The 19,339-nt window shown below is 38.5% G+C and overlaps 1 protein-coding gene across 18 annotated transcripts in view; it reads right to left on the bottom strand.

The window, feature by feature from the left end:
- Positions 1-19,339, bottom strand: part of syne1b (spectrin repeat containing, nuclear envelope 1b) — a 100,668-nt gene that overhangs the window by 48,428 nt on the left and 32,901 nt on the right. For 17 of the 18 annotated variants that reach the window (XM_063006904.1, XM_063006905.1, XM_063006902.1 and 14 more), the window contains 35 exons: positions 18,414-18,616; positions 18,025-18,189; positions 17,740-17,892; positions 17,514-17,657; positions 17,260-17,427; positions 15,860-16,018; positions 15,544-15,708; positions 15,280-15,414; positions 14,997-15,155; positions 14,674-14,882; positions 13,070-13,178; positions 12,811-12,975; positions 12,524-12,691; positions 12,247-12,423; positions 11,286-11,426; positions 10,376-10,536; positions 9,060-9,210; positions 8,674-8,901; positions 8,465-8,563; positions 8,162-8,349; positions 7,547-7,670; positions 7,295-7,461; positions 6,568-6,721; positions 5,856-6,481; positions 4,487-4,666; positions 4,237-4,387; positions 3,968-4,126; positions 3,679-3,861; positions 3,167-3,268; positions 2,877-3,080; positions 2,091-2,298; positions 1,850-1,962; positions 1,474-1,679; positions 944-1,093; positions 525-816 (listed from right to left, as the gene is read on the bottom strand). In XM_063006904.1, coding sequence (XP_062862974.1) covers positions 525-816; positions 944-1,093; positions 1,474-1,679; positions 1,850-1,962; positions 2,091-2,298; positions 2,877-3,080; positions 3,167-3,268; positions 3,679-3,861; positions 3,968-4,126; positions 4,237-4,387; positions 4,487-4,666; positions 5,856-6,481; positions 6,568-6,721; positions 7,295-7,461; positions 7,547-7,670; positions 8,162-8,349; positions 8,465-8,563; positions 8,674-8,901; positions 9,060-9,210; positions 10,376-10,536; positions 11,286-11,426; positions 12,247-12,423; positions 12,524-12,691; positions 12,811-12,975; positions 13,070-13,178; positions 14,674-14,882; positions 14,997-15,155; positions 15,280-15,414; positions 15,544-15,708; positions 15,860-16,018; positions 17,260-17,427; positions 17,514-17,657; positions 17,740-17,892; positions 18,025-18,189; positions 18,414-18,616 — 6,266 coding nt within the window. The remainder of the gene's footprint in view (positions 1-524; positions 817-943; positions 1,094-1,473; positions 1,680-1,849; positions 1,963-2,090; positions 2,299-2,876; positions 3,081-3,166; positions 3,269-3,678; positions 3,862-3,967; positions 4,127-4,236; positions 4,388-4,486; positions 4,667-5,855; positions 6,482-6,567; positions 6,722-7,294; positions 7,462-7,546; positions 7,671-8,161; positions 8,350-8,464; positions 8,564-8,673; positions 8,902-9,059; positions 9,211-10,375; positions 10,537-11,285; positions 11,427-12,246; positions 12,424-12,523; positions 12,692-12,810; positions 12,976-13,069; positions 13,179-14,673; positions 14,883-14,996; positions 15,156-15,279; positions 15,415-15,543; positions 15,709-15,859; positions 16,019-17,259; positions 17,428-17,513; positions 17,658-17,739; positions 17,893-18,024; positions 18,190-18,413; positions 18,617-19,339) is intronic. The other variant, XM_063006911.1, reaches the window with a different exon arrangement.

The following is a 19,339-nucleotide window of genomic DNA, read 5'->3' as shown; positions in this document are numbered from 1 at the left end:
ACAAAGCTCAGTGACATTACATGTCACATTACAGTGACATGGCTACATATTTAGACATTAAAGAAAGCAAGTACTTGGCCACCCTAAATAGTTCACTAGCATGTGATAAAACATTTCAGAAAGAGGGTGGAAATACATGATTTTGGGACACAACAAAGTAAAAAAAACAAAAATAGAAAAATAAAAAGCTTTAGTTGTTAGGTTTGATAGTAACTGCACTTAGAACTTAGAATGACATGTCTGACCACAGTGATGCAAACATTGTAACAATAAATATGTTAATGGACACAGTAGGTGTGTGCTCTCTCGCTGAACTGCGATCCATTAACATATATATTTATTGTTACAATAAACATATTTATTGTTACAATGTTTACACCACTGTGGTCAGACATCAAATGTCAAATCTGATCCATTACAGACAGGTCAATATCAGCTCAGTAGTTAATAATGCATTTATAAAAAAAACCTCTAATAAACAACAATTACAGCTAAAATGTAAGAACATTATGTGGATTACTAACCTGAACAAGCACCAGCCTCTTTTCCAGAGTCTCTTTGTTGCCAGTGGTGCTGTTGAGCACTGTGAGTCGCTCCTGTATGTTGCTGAGCCAGGCCCATGTGCCCTGCAGCGTCTCCTCAAAGCTCTGTTGCTCCTGCAGGCTCTGTTGGCAGGTGCGCAGCCGCTCTCGCACCGCTTTCAGCAGAGACTGCTGTTGCATCTGTAGCTGTGTTGCTACCCGCAGCTCAGCACCACTGCCATGACCTCCCTCACTTAACGCCTGAGCCTCTTGGCACAAACTCTCAAAGGAATCCCTGTAAGAGAAAATCAATGTCTTTAACAGCTGCTTGTCTTGATTTTCCTGCATCATCTGTCTATCCAACAAGTGTTTTAAGAGTCTACACAGACACCAGAAATGCATTGATTGTCATAGTGGCTGACCTTTCTTTCAGAGCCTCTTCATAAAATGCCTCTACACGCTCCAGTGTTGTTTTCTCTTGCTCGATGTGTTTGCCCTCAGGAAGCTCTGTGCTCAGCCTTACTTCCATACGCTCCAGCCAGCGGCTCTGCCTCTGTAGATTGTTCTCAAAGCTGCACAGAAAGTTAGACTTAGAAACTAAACCTCTTTATTGTCCCTTCATAAACAGCATTGGGGCTGGGTGCTTTGACAATGTAATATTAATAATAAAACTTTAACATTACAATATATTTTTGCTTTTATAAGTGCATGGTTATAATTGACATATGATTTGTACCATTATTAAAGTTTTCCAATTACTTAAATCATAGTTTTCTAACATGGCTTCATTGCTTTGTTATTAAAACCTGAGCAAAATAATATAATATCATGAATATTGTCTTGATGTCTTCAAGTATAACAGTATGACCTTTTAAAAAGTACAACTTATCCAGCATACAGAGAAATGAGCCATGAAATATTCAGGCTGATATAATCAGAATCATGTACTCACCCACTGAGCAGACTAGCACTTTCTTCGAGACTCTGCTGGTTTAACTTGCACTGTCCTACGTAACTGTCCCAGTCCTGCTGAATGCATGAGAGGCTTTGCTGCACCTGACCAGCACTGGCTTTGGGGAGATGGAGTAGGAGCTTTTCTCCCTCTTGACATACCTGCATTAAACGACTTTCACCATCCTCTACTCTCTCCAGAGCCCCCTAAAAGAAAATATGAGTGAAATCTCAAACTTGCATTGATTACTTATTAATGACTAGCTTTTAATCAAGGTTCTTAATAAAAAGTAAGTTCATTTCTAGTCACAGAAGCACAGCAGACTTTATTAAACAGTTTTTTGTCAACTGAACAGTGGTCAATAATTCAGCTATACCTTTAGCTTCTGCAGTTTGCGCTCTATAACACTGGTGTCACCAGAGTAATCAGAACATTCTCTCACAATGTCCTTCTGTCCAGAAAGCCATGTGTGAAACTGCTTTACAAGATCTGAAGAGGCATGAGAGAAAGAGAGGGTAAATTAAATGTGTCTAAAATGGACTTACAGATGGTTATACAGTAGATTAATTAAAGTGAAACTAGTCATTCATTTCTACCACAGAAAGAGTAACTCTTACCACTAAAAAGCTGCTGTAGCTCTTGTTGCATCGACCCTAGCCTTTTAACACAGAGCTGATTGACAGTTTCATATTTCTTGATGAGCTCAGTTAAAGCAGACCCAAGGCCAGTCAGCTCTTCTGAGGGGTACTTCCTGCAAAGCGTGTTCAGGTTCTCTCGTGCTGAGTCTATGCTTGTCTGTTGGTTTTGCAGCTCTTTTTGAATTTCCTACAAGACACATAGTCCCTGATTGACAAAGATCCCAAATAAAGAGAACTAGCTTTTGTAAACAAACTTTACAGTGTTGTTTGGTGTGTTGTGCAAATGAAAACATTAAATGCCTGCACTCTTTGATACAATTGTTCCAAATTATTAGTGCATATGCAATTGGGTGCTGCAGCAGTAGATTATGCTAGCCCACTACTGATGAGATCTAGAGTTCAAATCAGATTTGACTGGTTGGACTGGGGTGGGTGGCCGAGGCCCTGAGATGGCTTGGGTTCTGTCTGGGGGTGTGTTACTGCAGTGTGCCCAGTGATTCCAGAAAAACTGGACCCACTGCAACTCTGACCAGGATAAAGACGTGGTAAAATATAAAAATGACAAACTAATGCAAACTAACAGTGCTTTTTGCACATTTAAAAGAACACAGTCTTTAGTAGTTTGTTAGTCTATTAACTTTTTTGGCTGGTTCCTATGTTTTGCACATGCAAGCCTCTTAAAACACATTTGTCATAAATTATATTATCGTCATCACAAAATCTGCCACACTACAGCATTATCGCAAACATTTGCTCTATTTGTACCTTTACTCTGCAGATCTCCTCTGGGTGTGAGCCACATGTTGTGTCCAGCAAGGATCCCTCCACTTTATTTAACCATTCAGTCATTTGGGAGAGGAAATCCTCCAGTTGCTTTTTCTGAGTGCGGAAATCACTCAGGTTGGTCTTGGCTTGAGCCCACAGCTCCTGAACATTGTTTATCTTCTTCTGTAGGTCAGCCTCCATGACCTGACAAAAATGTTGAAGTTAAACGTGAGCATATAACCATAGACACATTATCTGACTGTTTCTGAAATTGTAGTACAAATTCATACTTGTAGTGAGGTGGGTATATCTTTGGTATCACAAAGCTGTTTTAGGTCTGAAACTTTGCCTTGTAGAGTGTCTAACCTCTTCTCTTTCTGTTCTACTTCAGCCTGTAAAGAGACATCCACATGCTAATTAAATCACAGCAGGAAAATAAGCACATTGTATGTTTTTATGTAGGTGATATTAAACGTGCTTGACTGAGTGTTTTGTGCAGTGTTTTATTATGAGGACAACAGAAAAACAAAGTGAGTTAATTTGATCCAGGTGGAAGTATTTTCATATATCACAGTTTCTCCTTTCCAGACTTGCCAGCTCCTATGTTGGCAAACCTGCTTTTCTCTGAAAGCGTAATACCGAGCTGCTCCTCTGGTGCTTCTGTTTTTTTGCAAAGTCACCCGGGGCTGCAGCGTTTTTTTGCCTCATAACAGAACTACCCATGGGAGAGTCTGTGTATATTTATTAGATGTTTTTTGGTTAATAATAAATTAACAAATAAAAATAAAAAATAATCGCATGCCTTTATTTCATTGAATCGATTTTCAGTTTTCTGGCTGTCATTGAAGTTGTTAAGGCTGCCTGTGAGTTCCATTACACAGCCATTAGACCAGCTTTCAATTTCTTCATTGATATAGTAAACATCTTCCCACATTAAGGAACCTTTCCTAAGATTCTCAATGTTATCCTCAATTCTTTCAGATACCTAAAAGAAGGAAGCAAAACATGGACTTCAATTAAATTGGAACCCAACCAAAACACATTTTAAATAAGAATCATAAAACAGCTTTAATTCATGTGGTCACACTTACATCCAGCCACTGGTCAACAATGGCTTCCATCTCTGTCTTAATCACCTGGGCTTGACAGTCTGGTATTCTGTTTAATTCACTAAGCAGTTGCTTTGCTTTAATGGAAAAGCGATCCAGTTCCTCCTGATTATTTGCCAGCTCTATTTTAACTGTTTCATGCTAAGTGATAAGGAAACCATACAGTATTAGTTTAGATTCATTCAGGTTCAGAAGATATGTTGCTTGATATCAATATAATGGACAGATCATCTTACTAGGTCAACACTTACCTTTGACAGGGACCTCTTGGTGTCCTCCTGGTCCTTTAGAACAAGTTTAATGTCAGCTAAATTTGCAGCATTCTCCACTTTTGTAATAATAGAGGATTTCAGACCTTGATAGTCCCTCATTAGCTCAATCAAAGCAGTGCATTGCTCCTGCCTAGAATGTAACAAATTATAAATACATTGTTGAGCATTTCCAACATTCTTCTAAACAAACAAAAATGACACATTATAATTAAAATAATTGAAATGCCACCTTTCTGTGAGAAGTTTTTTTGTGTCCTCCCAGGTGGTATCAAGAAGACTTATCTCTCTTAGAACCTCTCCGGCTAGCTCTGCATCTCGCTGTGCTAGCTGCTGGCCTTTATCCCTCAGCCACTGCTCCTCATGCTGGTGTGACTGCAGTTCATCTTCCAACTGATTAAAAAACCTCAACCTATTTGAAAAAAAATAGATTTAAAGTTCAAAAAATCTGTTTTTTATCAACACTCAAAGTGTCTAATTTAAGTCCCTTACTGCCACACTGTAAATGCCCTATAATACAAAACAGTTGGGCCACTATTATCCTTGTTACTGGAGAAAATCTTCCTAAAATAGGGTCTGTTTCAGTTGTTCTTAGATTTCTGAAGATTAAAACAAACTCCAACTACAAAGCCCATTTTCAGAAAAGGTAGAAAAATTTGTGAAATGCAATAAAATAAAATAAAAATCTGTGATTTGTTAATTTTCTTGATTTAATTTCTCTCTTTATTTAAAAAAAGAAAAACATTATGACAGAACAAACTTCTTTTTTTTTAATTTTTTTTTTTTTTATACAAACATGTTTAATTTGATGTCTGTAACACACAACAAAAAAGTTTGGACGAAGCAAAATATGAGGCATGCTGCCATCAGCGTAATGTCAGCAAAACAATACTAGGCCTCCTTCTGCACGCATTCTGCAAGCATTGTGGCTTAATAGAAAAATAGTGTATGTGCTTGATTGGCCTGCCTGCAGTCCAGATCTGTCTCCTAATGAAAATGGAGAGTGCATCATGAAGAAGAGACTTAGGCAACATCAAACTATGGACTGTTGAGCAGCTGAAGCAAAACTGCATTTACATCTATGGCATTTTGCAACTTACAATTGTGACTAAATACAATTGTGAATAAAATGCAAGCAAGTGATGGTTAAGGGCCTTTTTCAGGGGCTCACCAGGGCAACTTGTTGGCAGTGGGGCTTGAACCAGTAACCATCTGATCACTAGTCTAGTGCTTTAACCACTAAGCTACCCACTGTACCCTCAGTTCCTAAACAAATTGGTGGTATATAACTAATTTTTTGGTGTTTCAAGCATTAGATTTTGAATTTCTTTATGTGTCTACAGATTACAATTTAGCTGGTCAGTGAAAACATTGGAAATTTTTTTGTACTGTTGTCAGTTAAATAAAGTTCAAGAGAATTATCAAGGCACAGATTCTTCTCAAGATCTCCCAACTTTTCTGGAAATAAGGTTTGTAATTGTTGTACTTATATCATATACTCATGAGCAACACTGTGAGTTCTTAATGCAAAGGTGTTTTTATTGGCTCAGTTTCTAAAATACTTACACAATTATTTCTAAGAAAACTGATTTGCACTGTACCTCTGTTGTAATGTGAGCAGATTGGGCTCTTTAAGTTTTTGCTGGTCAGCCTTCTCTTCAATGTCCTCCACGCTTTTGAGAAGCTGTTCCTTACGTTGTCTAAAGGAGCTCCACAGTGCACCCAATGCCTCGGCTTCACTCTGTTTAGAACCCAGCAGGGTCTTTACCCCATCCAGTTCCATGCTCAGAGAGTCAGCCAATGAGCGGCACAATGTGCGAGCCTCCTTATCGTCAACCAGGTGAAGATGGGCCTTGCAAAGACTGCTATCCAGGCAGATAGCCAGTGACTCTAGCCGACTAATGTCAGGAATGATTGCCTCCAAGTCTCTTTGCAGTTCATCTACTCGACTCTTGTCCCAGCTCCCGGCACTTTCCACTGTGTGTCTGAGGCCCCGCAGGACACCTGCAGCCACATTGTGGGTCTGCAGGAAGGCTTCCAACTTTTCTACACTCTCATCACGCTGCATCACCAGCTGCTGGGACTCCAAGTAAGGTTGCAGGCTGCTCTCCAGTCGGCTCTGTAAGAGCTGCTGCTCCACAGGCTCACAAGAGGCACAGAAGGATTCCGTCTGCTGCTGGAGACACTGTCTCTCACTGTTTTTGCTCTTGAGTGCCTCTGCATTCTTCTGCCAATGACAAAATTAATAATGATTAATTAATGCTAACACTTTTCCTGCCATGTCATTGCATGGATGAAAATAATGGGACTCACCTTTATTTCAATGGTAATTGGCTGTAAATCTGTAATATTAACTTGGGAGAATGAGTGAAGAGATGAAAGAAAGGATTCTCCCCATTTGAAGAACTTTTGTAGAGACTGGTCATACTCTGCCACCTTGGACATGTGGTCACGAAGCTCTTGGATCCTATGACAACAAAGAAACCAAACCTAAATACCCATCCCGGTAAGATATTATAGTACAATGGCGATATGAACTTTCAGTATAAATATCACAATACATTATGTGGGATATGATTTTTTTGGAAGAATCACAAGTTTTACATTAATACACTAATCACATTAGTATTTATTTGATGCTTTATTATCTTGCCAAGGCCATACACTAAACAAAGTCCATCACAAGCCATATTGTAGTTATACAGAGTGCAATAAAGACTAGCCATTTCACCTAACAGCAACAACCTAATGTTTTAGGACCCAAAACAAACTGTTCAAGTAAGGTAAATAGAAAAAATTTATTACCATGAGGAAAGTTACGCATACACAAAGAGAACATGCTAAGCCCCATACAGACAAAATCTAGGGCTTAGCAGAACGTAAAACACCAACACTATATGCTACAACAATGTGCCCTTACATGAAGCATGTTTTGTGAAAATAAGTTTCTAAGTACCTAAATGGTACTAATGGTATTTTGCCTCATTTCAACACATTTACAGCTTTTCGAAACATTCAACATGATTTATACATGTCTAACCTGTGGGGTATTGCTTTGCTTTGGGAGTCCCATCTATTCTTCAGCTGTTCATGGTCCCCCTGAAGAACCCTTACTTGCTCATCTGATGCAGTGGGAAAAAGTGCATCGACATGGGCCGGCAGTCCCTCATACACAGTGACCAGAGAATCCAGCTCAGACTGAAGATGCTAAAAATAATACATGAATTTATTCTAACATATTGGCTAATGGTCCAGGTTTTTTTTAGTTAAACATGAGGTTTTTTTTACTTACTTGAAGTTCCATCAGCTCTCCATCCAGCTTTGTCTTGTCAATTGTGAGGTACTGTGTTGTAGAGGAAGACACAGACTCACATCTCTCAAGGCATAACTGCAAAGAACAGCAGTCTTTTTCAAACCTGAAAGAAAACATGAACAAAATCTGAGATCACTGAAAGTAAACCTGAATCAAATAAGCTTAACAGAAAATAAGCTTTTGCAATTGCAAAGAAAAAATAAAACATTAATCTTATTATAAACACCAAAATGAATATAGGGTGTGCAATGCATTAAAAACTGACAGAATTCTGTCTGTCACCACATTAGCTCTGGAATACTATGCACAGTTGATCCCATATGCTTGAGAGGACATTGACACTTACAGTAATACAATATTATCAATTCACATTCTACATGTAACAACATCATGGTAGCATAGAGAGTGTAGGTGCCGGACTGGCCTGTCTGCAGTCCGAAAGATGTTTTTTCTTGGGAGAAGGGTTCTCACAAGGGTTCTCTCGCTTTATTTACTTTAATCAATATGGTAGATGTCTAATCTTATTTAAATAGATTAAAAGTAATGGTGTAATTAATGGTGTAAGTAATTAAGCCCAAATAAAAATGTACACACTTTCGCCACAGGGACAGGAGGCTCTCCAATTGACCCTGCTTGTCTTTGGCTTGCTTTAGGCTCTGTTCATAGCTGTGCTGTAGATCTGATACTGCTTTCTCTGATTTCTCTCTCTCACTCAACCTGCGTGCCCCGGCACATAGTGTCAACAGAGTGGCCTTCAGCTTTTCCAGGGACTGGAACACATCCTGAGTACAAAACATAGATATCACCAAACACCTCAAATGCTTATAAATATATCTGCTAATTTAAAAAAATATTACATGCAAACAGGCTAAGATGTTTAAATTATGCGCGAAATACCGTGTGGTCTTGCAGAGCTTTGTAGACGTCAGATGAGGATACACAGGATGTCAGAGGCATGTCCAGTTTCTCCTGAACAGCATCAATCTCTGATTGCACCTTAGAAAAGCCAACACCAGTCAGAGATGAAGCAAACACAGCACCCGTATTCAGACTTCTGCCGTTTTTAATATAAAGTAATATACAACGACAACAAAATATGTATTTACCTGTTGAAGGTTTGTATCAAACTTTTGCTGGTGAGAGGAGCTCTCCTCCAACCGTCCGTTCAAATGCTCTGCGCTGTCCCTGAGCTCTTCCCAGTACCTGCCGATCTGTGTCAGACGAGCTTTGATCCGCGCAGACTCCCCTGATGACACATACTGGCCTAATCCCTGAGACTGCTCTTCAAGATTGGACAGGATCTCTGCTCGCTCCTTCAGCTCTGCTTTCACAGCCTTGCATCCAAAGAGAAAAGATCATATTAAAGTTATACTGAAAAAATAAGTTGAATGTAAATTTATTTACTAAAAACATGCAACACAAAATGCAAATACTTATTGCTTGCAAATACTTATTACTTTTACTCCTACATATTGAAAGCCATAAAACATACCTTCACAGTGCTAATCTGCTGCTCCAGTGGTGCATTTGAGATTTTCACTGTGTCCAGATCTTTCTCCTTCTCAGAGATCCATGTGGAGAGGGACTCAAATTTACACCAAAAAGAGTCCCACTGTACCTTTATGCCCTCCAGAGTCTCCACACTGAGATTGAAATGTGATACAAAATCTTGTTAAATACTTTCTTATTTACAGACATATAACAGAGTAATAAACTAAATATTGATGTCCATGAATTCTCCATACAAAAATCTGATGGAAATATCAGTGTAGTATTAAGATTACACCTGTTTGTCATCCTTATGGTAAAAAAATCAATACTGATTTCAAAATGATTTTCAACACTTCATTCATGTACAAGCCCATTTTTTTTTTAGTGTTCCCTACAATGTCATGTTCCTTAAATATACACATATTCCCTGCACTCAAGGACAGGAGACTTGCCCCAAAGTCACTACAGTGTTGATTTGGTTGCTTTGCAACATTGCAGTTTTAAAAGATGATCTGTTGACCTGCCCCAGTCTGAGTTTGTATGAGCTCTGGAGGAAATTTTATTGTATTTACATTTTACCAGTCTCCCCGTCCCTGATGCTGATAAGGAACCCCTATACTGCAACCATCATGTTTCACCAGGAGTTTTGAAGCTTTTTTAAAGTGACCCAGTGGCCGAAGCCAACTCTAGGAAGGTACAAGGTTGTGCCAAGCTTTTTCCATTTTATTAAAATTATTAAGGCTACTGTAGTCCTCTGAACACTTAAGCCGTAAATATTGTTTTATATCCTTGCCCTGATTTTGCCCTGCTACAATTTGATCAGGGAGATCCACAGACAGCTTATTAAACTTTATGGCCTGTTTTAATTCTGACAAAATTGTGGGCTCTTAAAGTGTCACGTCTGTGCAATTTCAAACTATGTTTAATCAATTCAAATCACAACAGGTGGACTCCAATTGTGTTGTAGACACATCTGAAGGATCATTAAAGCAAACACAATGCATCTGACAACACCTTTGAATGCCAAAGCAAAGGGTCTAAGTACTGTTGTAAATAAGAAACTGCAGTTTTAGATCGTAACAATCACAATGTGAGTGATTAAATGTTAATTGCAATTCTATCCATTCAAAATTAAATCCCTAACACAATAAAGTAGTAAGTGTGCAAAAAGTCAAGGGGTCACAATAATTCCTGAATCCACTGTAAGTCAGAAGCAGTGTGAACCTGACATACAGTTACTGTGTTCACGTTAAGTGTGGCTCATGTATTGGGAATTCCACATAACACCAATGTAGGTTTAAAGAAGGGTATAATTACTCTTTCTTAAGTCGTGCCACAGCTCTGTGCAGCTGGTCACTGAGAAAGCAGGCTTGATTGTGTAGCAGAGTCTTGTTTTTGGGGCCAAGTTGGATCTCTGTCGCCTTCTTGATGAGTGTGTCCACCAACTTTGCCTCGGCCTCACTTTGTGTCAGTAGCTCCTAAAACAGTTATTAACAATATATACATAAAGCTGCTCACAAATGGTTGAATATATCTGGCCAGTTTACATTCTTACATTTACTGTTTTGCAAAGATTATTGCATAGCTATTTTAGATTTGATTAAACTTCAAAAATAGTAATTGTGGCATGTGCACAGTATGGATGTAAAATCTTGACCTAATTAACTGATTTGGCCTTAAATGATTCTTTGGGCCAAAACAGAAAGTTTTATTAGAAACTGTCAGCTAAAATTGCATATGTAGATGAATAAATTCCACAAAAAATAAGCACATTTAACAAGAAGATCAGAAAATGATCAGTTAGAAAGTAAATCTAAAAAAGACAGGCTACTACAACAGAACAATGATCCAGAACATACCTTAAAATCCACTATGAACATAGACAAATCTGTGAGCAGAGCTGTAACCTTCTGTATAGGCAAAACTGCCCTAAAAGATCTAAATGCATTCTTTAAGGATGTGTGGGTGAAATTCTTTAAAGCATAAGAAAAAACTCCTACCTAACTATAAAAAGCCAGGGTTTTACTAAGTACTGATCATGTGGGGTTCAAACATTTGGTGCATGTCATAATTATTTTTGTATTATTTTATGATCATTAAATAATAAATAACGGTAAAAAATGTTTTTAAATAGTTTGCTGCTGAAGTTGTGTTTACTTCTTTTCACTTAAAAAAATAACAAAAGTATTGTCACATAACTTGGATTTTGTTTTTAAAGGGACTGTACCTTTGCCTGCCCCAGCTCTGCAGACAGGCTCTCAGGGTTACTGAAAGTCATCTTTCTTTCTGTGATTGATTGTGCACGGCTTACAAACTCTGCCACTGTGGCCTGATGGCTGTCAAAGTCCTGCCATGCAGCCAGTGTTGCCTGTAAACACAACAAGACAAAGCCACTATAATAAACCTCTATTTATTTCTACCAACAAACTCCACACAGAAATCGAACCAAGGCCCTTTCTGTTGTGCCCATTAGTAAGAAATCTCTCCATAAATTCACATCATGAGAGACATGAACAAACACATTTGCGATTTTCAGCATGTCTGAATAAAATGTAATGGTTTTTACAATTTCTGCAATTCAACTGTGAATGTACATTTGTGTTTGTGATTGAACAATTGTGGCATGTGAAAGGCAACACCTTCAGGGAAAGATCAACACAATGCAACTCAACTGTAAGAAGTAGATGTCAATAAAAGCAAATCCCAAATCCTAGACAATTTGGCAGTTTAAAACTTCCAATAGGTCACATTTTTAGTTTCCAAAAAGAGAACATTTCCAAGAAAAAATGATATAGGTTCACCCTCAGCACACCTAAATCAGCCCATTAGCTTATTAACACAAGGAGTTAATTGATTATTGGCCCCACACATGTAATCCCATATTTGTAAAAATTCTTCCAGACTTTGTTAAGTCATTTAGTTACCAATGAAAGTGTCTATATGCTGCAACTAATCACTAGCTTTGTATACTTTATTTTTGGTGGCATTTAACATTTTAATTTAATGTTTACCTATGTTCATCTAATATTCATTTGGGTTCTCTCTGGGTACTTTGGTGTTGTAAAAGAGGGAAAAGACTGAAATAAAAAAATACATTTTCTGTTCCTTGATTAAGGAACACTTAAATATCTAAATTATGCTGGATGCATTGGAATAATATGACATAAAGCCATGGCATGTTAATTCACCTCCAGACTCTGCTCCTGTGCATCCATGCTTTGTTCCATCTCATTCAAGGTGGTCTCTAATCTGTGCAGGTCATCCTGATAGCTTTCCCCCAAGCCCTCTTCAATTTGGAGCTGTTGACCTCGACTGATCTGCTGCTGCATGTCCTTCCTTTTAAGTCGCATACGCTTTAATTGTTGCTAATAGGCATCAGAAAGTAAACATACACAAAATAAATGTCTTTATGGGGCTATACCACTTATGACTGCAAATCAGCATATAAAACATAAAATGTGGTACCTGGTAAATGAGCAACATTTGCTGGGCATCTTTAGCAGACTCAGAGTTAAGAATCTTCATTACCTCTGCTTGCAGCTCCTGTTGGCCTTGCAATAGTTCATCCAGAGTAATTCTTACCTCCTCCTGGAACTGCACACAGTCCCCAACTGCTAATACCACCTTTTCAGACTGCAGAAACACACACACATGCATGTTAATAACAACAGAGTCAAAAATGGAAGTTCACAGAACAAATCTATCATATATCATTTAAAAACCTAAATTACTTTTTTAACACTGGTTCCTACCTCAGAAAGGGAGGTTAGAAGACTCTTGAAGTCAGTGGAAAGTTTGCTGAGGGCATCTGCTTGCCTTTGGGCATCGCTCACTGTGCTGATCTCAATGAGCACAGAGAGGCGAGATTTTAACCAGGTCATATTTCCTTCCTGTAGCTCTGCATCATTCCTTAAACTCTGAAAACCAATATAATAAGATTAGCAAACTTTTCTGTATTAATATAATGTACTGTACATCCATATTCTCACATCTGGCTCTCTTTCATTTTACCTCTATGGTGGATTTGATCTGGCTAAATTTACTGGGATCCCCAGCTTGATTTCGCAAAACCCTGAGCTGGCTTTCTTTTGAAGTTACCCATGAAGACAGTTCTGAAAATCTGTGGACGTAATGACAAAACATTGTAACAAAAATTGTGTACACATAGCCTCTGACTATAAGATCCAAAAAAACTGCTATGCTTAAGCCTTATTTATGCCAAGTTCACACTACACGACTTTCCAAGTCGTCAGGTCGCTGTACAGTTCACACTATACGACTGAATCTCTTGCACTCGGGAGTCTTTCAGTCAATGTATATTTCACACTACACGACTGATCGGCGATAGGGGGTTTCACACTACACGATCCATCACCAACTGGAATTACTGGCGAGCTTCTCTGGTCTCGCTTTTTTTTTTCTTTACAAAAACACACGTGAGAAGTGACGAGAAGTTTAATGATACCACGTCCAAAAATGCACGTCAGCAAGTAGCGAGAGATCAAAGTGTTTGTGGTCTGATGTGCAGCGTAAAATCAAAGAGGAAAAATAAATGAATCTGAGTGGATTTGGCAACACGAACAGTATATGGCTTGTTCTGTAGTAAGTTTGAGGTTAATTAATAATTTTGTAATGCAGCGTGGGTGTTATGTTTTGTAGAGGACGATCAAATCAGAAATACTGTAAAACTTGTGTGCGCCGGTGTATTCTGATATAAACTATATTAATTAAGCCCCTTCCCTCCTGCGTTTCCCCTCACACCGTATCCTGTGTTCTCATTGGCTGTTCGACATGTCACTCATTTCCAGTCGCACATCTGAGATCAGATATCTGACCTGCTAGAAAACTCAATCCAGTCGCCGAGCGCTCGGCGAGCCGGTCGGGTCGAGTTGTTGGATAGTTCACACTTAGCGACTGAGAGCCGAGTTTTGATCACCGAGTGAACGCTGAGTTGCTCCCGACCCGGAAAATCAAGCGCCGACCAGTCGTCGAGCGAAAATCAGGGCAAAAATCGTGTAGTGTGAACTAGGCATAAGAGATTGCATATGTGATCAGCAGGTACATTTCCATCATAAAAAACACCTGGCAACTCTCAGATTTGGCAAATTGCACAGTTGGTGCTAAACATTGACAGCTCACAGTATTTCATACACTTAGTCCCCCTAACATCTATAAAGACATGAATAAAAGCTTGGTTAAAAGAAACTCAAGTGGCCTGCACAGAGCCCTGACCTCAGACCCACTGAACAGCTTTGGAATAAACTGGAACATCAATTGAAATTTTCTGGACCAACATCAGTGGCCAGCCATACAAATGCTATTTTGACTGAATAAGCACAAGTACCCACAGACATACTTTAAAGTTTTGTGAGAAGCCTTTTCAGAGTAGTAGCTGTTGTTAAAGCTGGAAAAATGACACAGGGGTCACTCTATTTTAATACCATTTGTTTTTTAAATAGGATGTCCAAGCTCCTGGTCAGGTGCCAAAATACTTTCAACCATATAGTGTATTTATCAAAGCAAATCCCAAAGACACTGCATGACAAACTGTGCTTTTACATCAAATTGTGAATTTCAGTGTACATGTAATAACACTAAACAAGAAAAATACTTGCCTGGTGTTAAATTCTTTCCATTTGTCAGGGTGCTGCATTAATTTCTGATGAGTGCTCTCTATCTCATCTTTGACATCAGAAAAGGCAGCTCTGGCATTTTGTAGTGTATGACGAGCCTGTTCGCTGTCCGGCTGCTTCAAACACAGCTCCTCCATGTGCTGCAGCCTCTTCTCACACAGCATCTGAGGACCTTTCTCCCTGAAAAAGGCCTACACAAAGATACCTGGCATCATATTCTCATTCATAATGTAATCATAATATTTTGTATCAAATTAACCTACTTGGAATAATATTAAATAGTTTTAAGTCAGAAATATTCCTACCCTGTGCTCTTTCACCAGTCTCTCACTGCCCATGCCTGGCAGGCTACGATTCTCTCTGGCCAGCTCAGCTTGACACTCCTGCACAGACACTGTCAGGCGACTGCGCTCAACCTCTAATTTCAGGTGGAGCAGGTGGTAAGGAATCTCTGTCTGAACATCCTAAGCATAGAAATAAAGGCCTACAGTTAAGACACCTTATTGTTTCTGACACCCACAAAGGTATCTAACAGCAAAAAACCAGCCTATTTGCATAGAAATTAATAACAAATGGGAATCCTCAAACCTTCCACTGTTTGTGGAGTTTCCTGACTGTTTCCTGTAGATTTTGCTGCTCTTGCTCAGGCAAAATGTCAGTGAGCTCATCGCAGGCCTTCAGAAATGAATTAAGGACTCGCTCATCAAGCTGCCCAAAAAATTCCTGCAGGGATGTAAAGAAAAAAAAGACCTCCAGTGAATACTCAGAGACTTTTCCACTTTCCTATTAAAAGTGAAGGGATACTATTTCCGTATTTGGCCTAGTTTATCTAATGATGTGTTTTTTTCTTACTGTGTGTTTCTTAAGCAGGTCCTCTGGGTCTCCTCTCTCTGTCATACAACCTCTGGCTATTTTAAGCACCTTCTCTAGCTCCACTTGAGACTCCTCAAACCGTTTCATCAAGCTGCTGTTAGCCTCCACATGCTTCTTCCACTCAGTGGTCTCCTTTATCATAGACTATGGATACACAAATGCATTATAAGCATACAGAGTTACAAAAATAATGTGTAAGGGGAAAATTTTATCTATATATTAAAAGTTCAGAAATTATAACTTTCAAACTGACTCTGTATTTTTGAATCTTTATTTTAAAAAAGACAGTGCTCACCTGTAAGGAAGCCTGCAGTTCTGCTATTCTCTTTTGTAGTAGAGATTTGTCCAAATGTTTTAAAGTCTTACTGCTTTCCAAGGTGTTTATTATGATCTGATAGTTCTTATCTATTACAGTTAGACATTTCCTACAGCTTTGCTGGTATGTTGTTAGCTCCTGTACAAAAAGCCAGAAAAAGCAAAAGAAAGAAAATGAGAAACAGTACAAATAAAACATAAAACTCAGGCTCTGGTGTATTGAATTATTTAATAATTAAATTCCAAGTAATAATAATTTTGACAAGCCTGGTGAGCTAGATATCAAAGGAAACAAGAACCATAAGAATCCAGCAAAAACACTGCAAAAACATTGGACAATTATTTAAATTATATTATATTATATTATATTATATTGTAGTGTAGTGTAGTGTAGTGTAGTGTAGTGTAGTGTAGTGTAGTGTAGTGTAGTGTAGTGTAGTGTAGTGTAGTGTAGTGTAGTGTAGTGTAGTGTAGTGTAGTATAGTATAGTATAGTATAGTATATATTAAATGATTATATTATTTCGATACTGGGAACAGAATAGACCAAACAGTGCTTGTGTTATATGCTTTTAATAAATACTAAATACTTAAAAAAAAAAAACTGGATTAAAGATAAAACATATTAAATCCAAGAGGGATGTGGGATATGCAAAATTCTATTACAAACTTTGACAATAAGAAATACCCATACTTGATGTCTTAATCCAAAATCTGAAATACACTATATGGCCAAAAGTATGTTTAAATCTGTCTTTGAGCTCGTCACTAAAAAGGTCATTATGGAATGAGTCTGTGTGAATTTGAGCCTATAGAGTAAAAAGAGCATTTGGGAGATCAGGCGCTTATGTTGGAGGATGAAGGCCTGTCTTGCGATCAACGCTCCAAGTCATTCCAAAGGTGTTTGGAATGACCAAGTTTCTTCACACCAAAGTTATTAAACCATGTCCTTGGACATTTCATCACTATGATCCCAGAACATGATAGGGCCTTCCCAATAGTGTGGCTGAAACACCTGAACTTTTTGCCGCTAACTGCATTGTAAAATCTGCGCATCAGGTTAGTACTTGCCCTTTAGAAATATTAATTTAATAACTTCAACACATGGCAAATCATACTGAATGTGTTGCATAAAATGAATTTGCAGTAACCCAAGGCTGTATTGTGCACTCCTATGTGCACCCCAAATTGTATTTGCAAAAAAGACTAGATGTGTTCTTTTTCCTATTTGAAAGACACAAGCCTCCAAAGACCCTGTTAGTCAATCAGCTTGCAAAATTCACAAGTCATTTTACATTGTTACACATGCACTGCTTTAGTAGCTTTTGCAAGTAATTTGTCATTAATTTTCTTAACAGATCTGACCTATGACCTCACTCACCTGATACTTCTGTTTTAAATCTCCTGGTGTTTCAGAGTCGCGAGCGCTGGTGATGCGGCTGGCCTTTTCCAGAGACTGGTAGAACCCAGTGATGTTCTTTTCCATCTCTTCTAAAGGAGGCAGCAAGACCTGGGAATCCCTTAGCAAAGGTAATACCTGCTCCCTTACCTAAAAACCAGAAAGACAATTTAAGTCATAATAATGAGAATTAAAAATGTTAAAGTGACACCATTAAAGGCTGAAGAAAAAAGCACCTTGCTAAGCTCCTCTTTGATGGTTGCCATCGAGGCCAGCATGTGTGTGACCTCTTCCTGAGAAGTGTCTTTGGTTAGCTGCTGGGCATTGCGTGTGGCTGTCTTAAAAACTGCCTCCATCACAGGCATTTTGTTTTTGATATCCTGTGGTCATGATTTAATACAAGACAAGTTAAATGTTTGTAAGAAGCTTTTACTGAACGCACTGATATTTAATTGCTCTTACCTCAACATCTTGAAGAAATGTCCTCATATTCAAGAAGGAAACTTGGACTGGAATATTCATCCTCTCATTAGATGAATCAACAAAAATCTTTAAAGCTAGGAGACCGTCTTCATATTCTTTTCTCAGTTTGTCGACTTCATCTGCTCTTGCATACTGCATAAGGAGTCAAATTTTGGGTTTAATCTCATTTGCAAAATGATATCCAAACTGCACTGTGATCCAAAGTGAATTTTCTCATTAAATTACACAAATTAAATGGTAAATAAAAGGTTACATTGCACATACATGTTTGACTTGAACAAACAGCTCCCTCCACCTGCCATTGAGAAGGAGCACCTGCTGTTTCAGGTCTCTAGACACAGTTTCATCACAAGTCTCAATTAAGAAGTTCCCTGCATCGTTCATTTCCAGGTGCTGCTGTATCCAGTGTGGAAGGTTCCGAAAAAATTCCTGCAAAACACATGACAACCCAAACTCATCAAAGGTTTCATACAGTGAAATTTTTACTAAAACACTTATTATTTAAAAAAAAAAAACTGTATACAGTAAAGCTTAAAATAAAGCTTAAAATTTTTCTGAAATTCTAAATTGCCATTTAAACTTATTTACTTGCAAAATGCCAAATCTGTTTATTTAGTAAGTGTAGCCACATGTAGCCCACATTTTCCACTTACACGCTTGTCATTCTCTGATCGGCTGAGCATTTGTTCTGCGTCCTCCAGCCAGGCCTGCAGGCTGGCCACTGTGCTGCTGTATTTCTCCCAGTTGGAGATGACCTCCTCTAGCATGCTCCGTACACTGCGCACCTCCACTGACAGGTTCCTCCACTGAGCCGTTGTGTCACTCAGAAACTTATTCATTCCCTCACATTCCTCCGCTGAAACCACACAACACCTAATGAGTATTTTTACACAATAAAAAAATTCCAAAATAAACACTAAAAATAAAGAAAGAGTGAAAACAACAAACAAATCTCAGAAGACATCATGCAAAATATGTATTAGAAAATAATGGGAAATTAGAGCTACATCATGGTGAGTTGGCAGTAGTAGTTAGCATGAAAACAATTCATATATATAGTGAAGCTGTATTAGTAGCATTGGGTTTTAGGTGTGAAAGGAAAAATCCACCTGGATCTATTTTTATTTAATAATGATTGTGTGATGTGTGACATTTGATTGCACTCAGGATTTATTTCAATATAAAACACATAATTTCATTTTTGGTGTAAATGTTTTTTCACATGTTTGTATATGGTCAGCTGTAGCCTAGTGGTTAAGGTACTGGAGCAGTGATCGGAGGGTCGCTGGTTCAAGCCCCACCACTGCCAGGTTGCTGCTGTTGGGCCCTTGAGCAAGGCCCTTAACCCTCAATTGCTCAGACTATAACTGTACTGTAAGTCGCTTTGGATAAAGGCGTCTGCTGAAGATGTATATTTTAATTTACTTTTATTTTCATATTTTACCACTGTTTTATTGTGGTCAATGCTGATCAATCGCAGGGCCTCGGCCAACCCCCCCCAGATATAGCCAATCACCAGCCGATTACAGCGCTGGGGATTCAAACCCTGGATCGCAGTGCTAGTGGGCTAACGCAATTT

This window comes from Trichomycterus rosablanca, chromosome 13 (genome assembly GCF_030014385.1).
Source record: "Trichomycterus rosablanca isolate fTriRos1 chromosome 13, fTriRos1.hap1, whole genome shotgun sequence".
NCBI classification, from domain to species: domain Eukaryota; kingdom Metazoa; phylum Chordata; class Actinopteri; order Siluriformes; family Trichomycteridae; genus Trichomycterus; species Trichomycterus rosablanca.
The sequence above is the reverse complement of the archived record's forward strand: the minus strand, read 5'-3'. Positions and strand labels throughout refer to the sequence as shown.